The sequence below is a fragment of the Rosa chinensis genome, chromosome 2 (assembly GCF_002994745.2).
Source record: "Rosa chinensis cultivar Old Blush chromosome 2, RchiOBHm-V2, whole genome shotgun sequence".
Lineage (NCBI taxonomy): Eukaryota > Viridiplantae > Streptophyta > Magnoliopsida > Rosales > Rosaceae > Rosa > Rosa chinensis.
In genome coordinates, this window is record NC_037089.1 from 80,601,686 (window position 1) to 80,613,065 (window position 11,380).

The following is an 11,380-nucleotide window of genomic DNA, read 5'->3' on the forward strand; positions in this document are numbered from 1 at the left end:
AATAATTCATTATTTATTAATTTTATGCCATAAAATAATTAAAAAATAATAAATAATAAAAACCGCCTAGTCCCCGCCTAGGCTCCCGCCTAGGCCCCTAGGCGCTAGTCTCTGAGTCACCGTCCGACTAGCGCCTAGCGTTTTTTAGAACCTTGTCCTACACTCATGATGCACCTTATGAATCATATATATCTATATGAACAAATTGTGCACAACATTATTTGGAGATCATAATTAAACATATATAGACCAAGATTGAGATATGGCGCAACCAAATTCGGTGAAAGTAGTTGAGGTTTGCTAGCCTAGTGCATTAGAAATTTAGAATTGCTAGCTCTCTATTACGAAGAAAAACAACGCCCAATGTGCATTGAGGACAAAGCTTACATACGTTATCCACAAAATTGGACCTCACTCATGTGGTCTGAAATGAAATCGGCCCTGAACATGTCCAAATTAATTGGACACCCCAACAATCACCTTTAGTGGACAGTCCAATCCTATATTTCTATGGCCCATAAACCATGACTTTGTCAACTTTGATCTTTGTAATTTAGTGGATTGAATGAATCGTTACAAGTTCCATATAAGTACTGTACTATATGGTAAATAATCACATATTCCGAATTTTCAAAATTAAACGACGTGAAAATTTGTCAGAGTTTATAACGAAGAAATTAAAATATGCAAAACATTCTGAAAAAAGAAATTGAATGAAAGGGCCCTCAGGCGGCCAACAGTCACCACTAGTCCACTACTCTAGTACTGTAATATATTATAACTCACTGTAACATGAGAGTAATGTTGATATTGATGTATATTACTTTCAACTCACTGTTTAATCTATAACATATTATTTAATGCCTGTAATATGCTAGTAGTAAATCTTGAAAACTAAAATTTACCACGTCTTTGTTTTATTGTTTATATAGACGACTTGAGTTACTTGAGAAGGGTGTAATTGCGTCTGGCCTGTACTTCCCCTACGTGGCTACAATTGAAATTTGCATTCCAACAACTTTGCTGCATAATCCATATATGTCTATATATACAACATTATTGGAAATTATAAACATATACAGAGACCTCGATATTCATATGCACGTTAAACTTTTTCCTGCTCGTCCATCGAACAATGGCGCAACCAAACTCGGTGGAAGTTGTTAAGGTTTGCAGGGTGACTCCACACCAGAGCTCACGGGACTTCGCCGTACCAGAGGATCAGTATTCCCTTCCTCTAACCTTCTTTGACTTGGTCTGGCTGAGGTTCCCAATAATTCAACGCGTTTTCTTCTTCGAAACACCTTCTTGCCCTAATTCCATAGTTTCCAAGCTCAAAACCTCACTCTCTCACACTCTCCAACACTTCCTACCCCTCGCCGGAAATCTCACTTGGCCCCAACACTCCCCCACACCCGTCCTCGGCTATGTCAAAGGTGACGCCGTTTCGCTCACCGTAGCCGAGTACTCTAATCCTGAAGACTTCCACCACCTCTCCGGCAGCCAATTTATTGACGCCGAAAAGTACTATCCTCTTGTTCCTCAACTTGAAGCTTCTGCATCGATTGCTTTGCAAGTCACTCTGTTTCCCAACAACGGCTTTTCCCTAGGCACAGTCATGCACCACGCCATCATGGACGGCAAATCTTACACCTCGTTCATTAAGTCATGGGCTCGGATATGCAAACATGTGGCTGGATCCGGGTCCTCTTGTACCGTTTCGTTACCGGAACTGCTACAACCATTTTATGACAGAACCGTCGTTCAGGACCCGGCCGGGCTCGGAGAACTCTACTCAAGCCAATACCTAGATGACCACGGCCCCAACAACAGAAGCGTAACGCCTTCGAATTTCCTTCATTTTGCAGTGGATGTTAAACCAGACTCGATCAGAGGTACCTTCGAGCTCACAAGCGCGAAAATACAAGCACTCAGAGAGCATGTGATAAAGACTACAATGGCTTCTGATTCATCACCACTTCATTTGTCAACTTTTTCTTTGACATGCGCGTTCTGTTGGGTTTGCTCAGTCAAGGCTCAAGAAATCAAAGGCGGTAAAACCGCTCTGGTTCTTGCGGTGGACGCTAGGGCTCGCTTGGACCCTCCCATTCCAGCAACGTATTTTGGGAACTGCATTGTGGGTCGTGTAGCAATTGCAGAAACAAAAGGGCTATTGGGAGAAGATGGCTTGGTTGTGGCATTAAGTGCAATTACTGAAGCTTTGAAGAGTTTGGAAAAAAATGGGATCTTGAATGGGGCAGAGTCGTGGGTGTCAAACTTCATTGATTTTTCACAGTATGAGAGAGTGTTTTCGGTGGCAGGTTCGCAACGGTTTGAGGTTTATGATACTGATTTCGGATGGGGGAGACCGAAGAGGACTGAGGTGGTTTCCATAGGTAAGACAGGAGCCTTCTCTCTTTCAGCTAGCAACAATGACGGTGGAGCTGTTGAGGTTGGGTTGGTTCTGAAGAAACAGTATATGAAGGCTTTTGCTTCTTTATTTGCTGATGCAATTTAAGTTGTTTGGAGAAGTTTCGAGTACACATCATGAATGATCTATATGGGAGTATGGAGTTGCAATATAGGCGTTCCTAGATTGCTTAGGGATGTATATGGATCTAAAGTTTAGATATTGAGCGTTTTTCGCTTGGTGTATCTATATTTTCTTTATAGTAATGTATATATTTGTTAGAAGTTCAGCGCATTTGACTTTATCAATTCTCATTGATAGTGAATAGATTGTATCTAGTTTATGGGAGCAGAGTCTGAACCCTTTAGGCCTGGGTTGATAAGCTCATTTAAATAATTTTTGTATGGTATGATAAAAAAAAAATTAGTATTTAGTATTTTAGTAACATAATTTATCATAGGAAATCGAACCACTGATGTAGCCTAACTGCTTAATCTATACATTCCTCATTACTTGAGCTAACCAACACGGAAATACAATCCTATAGAAGAGATCTTGTTCAAATAAGGTTGTTTATCAAGTCTAATGTTTATAGACAAATAATTTAGATAAATATTTTTTTGATATTCATAAGTCTAAACCGCCGATACTATCAATCCCAAATTAGTATTTTGTGAACATAGTTTATTATTTCTTCCACTATTTATGGTAGATTTCTTTTTCTCTTAAAATATTTACTTCGACCTACCTTTGAACAAATTGGATCAATACCACCGCTTGAACTTTTTCTCTTCCCTATATATACGTCACCGATCTCCCTATTTCCTTCGCAGATATGTACTTCCGACTCGAATAAAGAGCAGAGTTATCCAAATTACCAAAAATAGCATGCCATGCATTTTGTTTGGTTCGTACGCGTACTCTACCAGCGAACTTGGATAACACACAGCGCGCCACAGCGCCACACACCTGTTATCGTCTGTGGCTCAGCGATATGACACAACAGCATCGGCACGAGACATCTAAGTGATAACAAGTTAACAACCATACAAGTAAAGGGATTTATTCATTGATAAAATAAAATTGTGGATCTCGAGGTGCCGGTCTTATCCGGCCTTCGCCGGCCATGGCGCGAAATTTCTTTATAAAATACGCATGCAAATTTGGTTATTAGCTCAAAAGCCTTTTAACACGCACTCAGCTTCTTCTTGCCCTTATCCAATGCCGCACCCAAACACATCTGTCCAGATAGTGGAGGTTTGCAGGGTGACACCGCAACCAAACTCACCGGACTCCACCGCCGACACACCAGATCTGTCCCTTCCTCTAACCTACTTTGACCTATTTTGGCTGAGGTTTCCACCTGTTCAACGGCTTTACTTCTATGAATTAACATCTTCTCCCTCTAATTTCGTGCTTGAAAATCTCAAATCCTCCCTCTCTCTCGTTCTCCAACACTTCCTACCTCTCGCCGGAAACCTAACTTGGCCCCAAGACTCCCACACTCCCATCCTCCGCTACTTCCAAGGCGACGCCGTTTCACTCACAGTAGCCGAGTCCGATGCTGATAGCTTCGACCACCTTTCAGGCTACGGTGAGTTTATTGAGGCCAAAGATTACCATCCTCTTGTTCCGAGATTGGACGTCTCTCACGAGCAAGCTGCAGCCATTGCATTGCAGGTAACCCTATTTCCGAGTCGCGGCTTTGTCATCGGAACAACCATGCACCATGCCATCCTTGACGGCAAAACCTCAACCTCGTTTGTTAAATCGTGGGCTCATGCATGCCAGCATATGATAGTTAACAATGGCGTTTCCGCTGACTCGGATTTTTTGTTACCGGATCAGCTCAAGCCGTTATATGACAGAAAGGTGATTCATGACCCGACGGGGCACGGACTCGGATCCCTCTGCGCAAGCGAATGGCAAAACATGGACGGGCCAGACAACAAAAGCGTAATGTGGGATATGAAAACTCCACTACCAGACTCAGTTCGAAGAATCTTTGAATTTACGCGCGCAAAAATACATGTCCTAAGGCAAATAGTACTGGATGCGAAAGTTTCGGATTCATTACTTCATTTATCCACGTTTACTCTAGTATGTGCTTATATGTGGGTTTGTTTAGTCAAGGCACAAGAAGTAGATGGTGACAAAATGACGGTTCAGGCCTTTAGCGTGGACTGTAGAGCTCGTTTGGATCCTCCTATACCTGCAAACTATTTCGGAAACTGCATAGCCGGTGCGGCGGGGTTCGTGAAAGCGAAAGAGTTACTGGGTGAAGATGGGTTGGTTGTGGCGGTGAAGGCAATTAGTGAAGCTATACAGGGTTTGGACAAAGGGGTTTTGAATGGAGCTGAGGTTTGGGTTTCGAGAATCAAGGACTTTGTGCAAGTCGAGGGAGTGTATTCTATTGCTGGCTCGCATAGGTTTCAGATTTATGAGACGAATTTCGGATGGGGTAGACCGAAGAAGGTTGAGGTGGTTTCAATAGATAGGACGGGAGCGATTTCACTTTCGGATTCGAAGAACGGCGGTGGAGGGGTCGAGGTTGGGGTGGTTTTGAGAAAACATGCCATGGAAGCTTTTGGTTCTCTATTTGCTAAAGGTTTTGGAGACCATTGAGTGAAGTGATACACTGATTATGCGTGCTTTTTGTTGGGTACCAAATAAGTTTTGTACCACATTGAATTAAATGACAATTCCAAGTTGAGTATTTTTTTTTCTTTTTTGCTAGCTTCATATTACGTACGTAGGGTTCCTAATGGTTTCGTTATATTTCCAGTCTTTAAGATAGTTCTGTACGTATTCGATGATTTCGATCCATGGAGTTTGAGACGTAATTGCCTGTATTATTAGGTACGAGGAGTCATATATGGGATCGATGTCTCTGCATGATCCACAGCTAAAGTGAGAGGCCAACTAGTCTTGCAGTTCTCTAGTGGTATAGATACCAATTCAAACTTCTCCAGTATAATCCAAATAGTCTGGATAATGAAATAGGCAATGAAATAATATAAAATTTAATTAATCTAGAAAACATCATATTTGACTCGATATTTAGCTAAATTAACTTCTACGCAGGGATGCCAATGAGGAAACACTACTAGCAAAACAACAATTACCCACGGATTTTAATCTGTGGGTAATAAGACTATCTCACACGGATTTCAGTGTGTGATAGCTTTTACCCACGGTGCACGCACAGATTGGTATTACCGTGTGGTTTGGAGGGGGGGTAATGCTCATCCGCCACGGATTATGTTGTCCGTGTGAAATACTTACGTGGGCCCCACTATAATTCCACAAATATAAATTACCGGAATTAGCTGCAATCCGTGTGAACAACTCTATTTCACACGGATTTCTGTGCCAAATACCTACTTATCTCACACGGATTTCTGTGTCAAATACATAACTATCTCACACGGATTATTTTGTCCGTGTGAATATTAGAAGTGGGCCCCACTATCTTTCCGTAAATATAGATCACCGTAATGGAATGCATCCGTGTGAACAACTCTATCTCACACGGATTTCTGTACCAAATACATACCTATCTCACACGGATTTCTGTGTCAAATACATACCTATCTCACACGGATTTCTGTGTCAAATCCTTTTACCCTAACTCTCACTGATTTCTGTGTGTAAAAGTAACAGCATGTTAAAAAAAAAAAATTCTGCTAATTAATTGCAACCTAAACATAATAATACTTTTATTTTTTATTCAAAAAAAAATACTTTTATTTTTCTACAATTTAAATATATTACAAATATTTACAATAAAATGAACAAATCCACAACTCAATCGAAAATATTCAAACTTTACATTCATAGCAAGATATTTTTTTACATTTCATACCAATGCTAATTAGAATAAAAATTAGTACATGATCATCAACAATGCAAGTACTACTAATTTCATTGTCTGCCCAAGCTGCAACATTCCAAGTGAAATGTGAAAAGTTTGGATGAGAGCTTGACATAACCGAACTTTGTCTTCGATTACCGGTATTCGTCTGTATGGCAACCAAGACAATGTCATAGAGTAACACGTCTCAAGCAAATTGAAAATCAATATAGGTAGGTAGTTTCTGCAAGACCCACATTTGTGACAGTCCTACGATCATCATATCAAAATTACAAGTCTAACGGATGGTCCGATCTTCACATATCACAAATCGAACTATCAAAATCGATCGAAATTGTAAAATTCACAACTAAATCATACGATATCCAAAATTCACATGCTATATATCAAAATGATCGTATCGACATGTAGAATCTAAAAATGAGCAGAAACTTCTCTTGGGACCCCCGGAACTGGCCGAAAAAGGTCGCCGGAGTTACGGGCAGAGCCGCCGCCGACCACCTCCAATGGTGTTGGGGCCGGGCTTTTCCGCTTCGTTTCATCATTTTGAGAAACGTTTATAACTAGCACGAAGTCAGAAAATGAGTAAAAGTGATCGAAAATTACCAAAACAGTCCGGTTTGGCCGGAAAAACTGCAGTTTCCGATAGATGCTCCGTTCAACGTAAAAACGGTTGCTTCGGGTCCGGTCCTTCTTTCTGCATGTTCTACTCCTTGATACTAGTTCAACAAACTAAAGAACTCGAGTTTTGGTGGCCGGAGTTGGGAGAAATCTCGGTTTGAACCAAAACGGCCGAAAATGGAAACGTGGTTACCGCCGCCGATACAGGCCGTGCCGCCGCTCAAGGCTACCACAGGCAGCTGCACAAGGAAGATACGAAGCTGTAGGATGTGGTTTGGCGTCAAACGGTGGCCGGAGGAGGGAGAACGGAGCCGGAGACTCCATGCTCTGTTTTCAGCTCGGGGAGAGGAGAGAGAGAAATAGGGATCGATATGCTTCAGATTTGGATCAATGTGCTGGTTATAAGCGGAATTGCCACGGATATCCGTGTGAAATACATTTACCCTTGCTACTGATATCCGTGTGTATAGCTCAGTAATCCACAGAAATCCGTGTGTAGTACTACTACGGGAGGGAAATTGAATTTATTCCAAAAAAGTGAGCGGGAAAAAAATTTACCACGAAAATCCGTGTGAGCTACATATCTGTTAGTATTTCACACGGATTTCTGTTAGTATTTCTATTTCACACGGATTTCTGTGGCTTTTAAGTACAGTAAATCCATGTGTGTTGTTATTTTGTGGAAAATTTTCAGGTTTTAAGTAGCATTATACACAGATATCTGTGTGTTTATAGTATTGCACACGGAAATCCGTGTGAAATACATTTACCTTTGCTACGGATATCCGTGTGTATGTACTTAAGAAATCCACGGAAATCCGTGTGTAATACTACTACGGGAGGGAAATTGAATTTATTCCAAAAAAGTGAGCGGGAAAAAAATTTACAACGAAAAATCCGTGTGAGCTACATATCTGTTAGTATTTCACACGGATTTCTGTTAGTATTTCTATTTCACACGGATTTCTGTGGCTTTTAAATACAGTAAATCCCTATGTGTTGTTATTTTGTGGAAAATTTTCAGGTTTTAAGTAGCATTATACACAGATATCTGTGTGTTTATAGTATTTCATACGGAAATCCGTGTGAAATACATTTACCTTTGCTACGGATATCCGTGTGTATGTACTTAAGAAATCCACGGAAATCCGTGTGTAATACTACTACGGGAGGGAAATTGAATTTGTTCCAAAAAAGTGAGCGGGAAAAAATTTACCACGAAAATCCGTGTGAAATACATATATATTTACCACTGATTTTCGTGTGTATTTATCTTGGTAATATATAACTGTCATGTTAATTATTGTTTACACTGAATTCTGTCTCTATTCTATTTTTTTCACACGGAATTTACTAGCTAATTTTCATTTCACACAGATATTCGTGTGTTGCTCATTTCACATATAATTTTGTAATAAACACTTGTTGTAACGGAATTCTGTAGCTAATAGAGTTTTTCACACAGAATTCTGTAGCGAATGGTTCTTTTCACACGGATTTCTGTGTGTGTTACTTATTTCACACAGATGTCTGTACCAAAAACCGGTCAACCCTTTAAACGCTACTACTTCCCTAAGGGGAGCCGACCCTTGAGGAGATAAAATTTCAGAAATTTTTACATTACTTGATATAGCTTCTACCCATGAGGGCATGAGAGTTTACAGATCAAAAAAATAAGTTACGAGTGAGCGGTTATGAGCATATTAGTTTTATGTAGTCTTTAAAATTTAGGGTTGACCTACTAGATCGAAACCCAAACGACGACGAAAACAGCTGAAATTTTGAACACAACCATTTATTCTTATCATGATAACATCCTACGGTCGATTTTGATAAAGTCTATTTCCTACGCATTGTTGCTTATGGAAGGTATACTTTTCATTATAACTAATAAACTAGTTATACCACATTAGTAGACATATAATAATTTTGTGCAATCCAAAAAATAAAAATTGAAAATTAATAAATTTGAGATGGGTATTTATAGCGTATTAATAGGTATGGTGTAAAAAAATTAACTCAAATTAAAGCCATTATTTCAATATCAAATAAAGTGGTTAACCTTATATACATCGATACTTCCCTAAGGGGAGTTAAACCACAAGGAGATAAATTTTACAAAATTTTTACATTATTTGGTATACCTCATATTCATGAGAGTATGAGAGCTGACAGATCGAAAAAATAAGTTGCGAATGAGCGGTTATGAGCATATTAGTTTTATGTGGTATTTAGGGTTAAGGGTTGATATAGTAGATCGAGACCTAAACGATAACAAAAATAGCTGATATTTTGACCATAACTATTTATTCTAATCATGACAACATCCAACGGTCGATTTTGATAAAATCTATTTGCTCCACATTGTTACTCATTAAATGTTTACTTTTCTTGACAACTAATAAACTAGTTATACCACATTATTAGACATATAAGAATTTGGTGCGAACCAATAAATCAAAATTGAAAATCAATAAATTTGACATTACCCATCTATTTATAGTGTATTAATAGATATTGTGTAAAAAAAATTAACTCAATCAGCCGTTATTTCGATATCAAATAAATGGTCAACCTTATATACACCTATATTTTTTCACACGGAATTTTGTAGCTAATTGTTATTTTCACACAGATATCCGTGTGAAAATGTTTTAGTTTTCACACAGACATCAGTTACTATTGTTTATGCACACGGATTTCTGTGTGTAGTCTCTTTTTTGGCTTTTTCACACGGAAATCCGTGTGTATTACTCATTTCACACAGAAATCTGTATCAAATACTTATTGTAACGGAAATCCGTCCCTCCATAATTCACATAACATAAAAAATTAATGATTTCAAAATAAACTAATTTATAATACATACAGAAATCCGTGTGAATTGTTTTTCACACAGATATCCGTGTGCAAATGTTTTAGTTTTTACACAGACATCAGTTACTATTGTTTATGCACACGGATTTCTGTGTGTAGTCTCCTTTTTGGCTTTTTCACACGGAAATCCGTGTGTATTACTCATTTCACACAGAAATCTGTATCAAATACTTATTGTAACGGAAATTCGTCCCTCCATAATTCACATAACATAAAAAATTAATGATTTCAAAATAAACTAATTTATAATACATACAGAAATCCGTGTGAATTGTTTTTCACACAGATATCCGTGTGAAAATGTTTTAGTTTTTACACAGATATATGTGACTGTTGTTTATTCACACGGATATCCGTTGATATTGTTATTGTATAAATTATTGTGGGCCCCATTATGCTCATTTCACACGGATTTCTGTCAGTATTTCTATTTCACACGGATATCTGTGGCTTTTAACTACAGTAAATCCGTGTGTGTTGTTATTTTGCTAGTAGTGAAAGCCGAGGATGATGATCAAAACCTCATATCCAAAATCATTCCTTACCCAATCCCGCCGCCCGCCCCCCCCCCCCCCCCCCCCCCCCCCCCGGGAATATATTAGGGATTCCCCTACCCTTCCCCATCTCCCGAATCGTTCCCACTCTCATCACCTCGATCCCTACTCTCCCTTAGAGTATCTTTAGCAATACTAGCCATTTTTTAGTTAAATTTTAGGCAAAATAGCTAAAAAGTCATTTTAGCTAACCACTTTAGAAATGCGTATGCATCAATGTTTTTTTTTTTTTTTTTTTTTGAAGAATATCATGTCAATATATTAATAACTTAGGCCAGAAAGGACCATTACATATTCTTCTTCTACCATCTCTGGGTAGATATACCACATCGATACATAAATTAGATCCGATCATTTGACGGTACCCATGCTCACTTATTCAAGAAAGCCTATAAACTATGTAACAATGACAAGTAAATAGGTAAGTTTAAATGAAAATAAACTAAATTTTCTCCTTGCCCTTAACACTAGGGCTCAGAGGTTTACTAGGGCAAATAACACTTAACACATCTTCAACAGTCACCTTCTTTGTCTTGGAGGGATTCTTGTTCTTTGATCTCAAAGGTCGTCCCTTCTTCTTTTTGGTTGGCTGTGTGTCCGCTTTTGGGATTGAACCTTCCTTAGAAATCAAAATGCCTCCTGGAGCTTCAACCAAGCCAAGAGATTTAGCAAAGAATTTAGTATGGAACTCCGGGACTTTCAGCTTCTTGGGGAGCTCAGATTTGCTCTCTGATGCCTCACCTAGCAAAAACCTAAGTTTCTTTGGGCAAGAGAAAGGGGAAGTTGGCCTGCTACGCTTCAAATATGTCAGCATTCCCTCAAAAGGAACTAGCGCTAGAGCATCCTTGCTAGTACCTTCAGTACAAGCATTCGTAGTTCGAGTCTCCAAACTTGTATGCCGAATAACAATTGGCTTTCGAGGCTTATTGCCCTCAAAGGATCCAAACAGATTACATGCTACAGGAGGTAGTATTGGGGTTTGTATTCCCTGAAATTTAAAAGCACCATTGACGAACTTGTTATCAGCAAAGCCCAGGAAAGGTT

At 39.1% G+C, this 11,380-nt stretch overlaps 2 protein-coding genes across 2 annotated transcripts; both read left to right on the plus strand.

Moving 5' to 3' along the window:
- The first annotated feature begins 1,135 nt into the window (after window positions 1-1,135).
- On the plus strand, window positions 1,136-2,518 carry LOC112185143 (phenolic glucoside malonyltransferase 1). The gene has a single exon (XM_024323354.2). It carries the CDS (start codon window positions 1,136-1,138, stop codon window positions 2,516-2,518), a length of 1,383 nt encoding a protein of 460 aa, XP_024179122.1.
- A 1,113-nt stretch (window positions 2,519-3,631) lies between these two features.
- On the plus strand, window positions 3,632-5,035 carry LOC112188687 (phenolic glucoside malonyltransferase 1). The gene has a single exon (XM_024327856.2). It carries the CDS (start codon window positions 3,632-3,634, stop codon window positions 5,033-5,035), a length of 1,404 nt encoding a protein of 467 aa, XP_024183624.2.
- The last annotated feature ends 6,345 nt before the right edge of the window (window positions 5,036-11,380 follow it).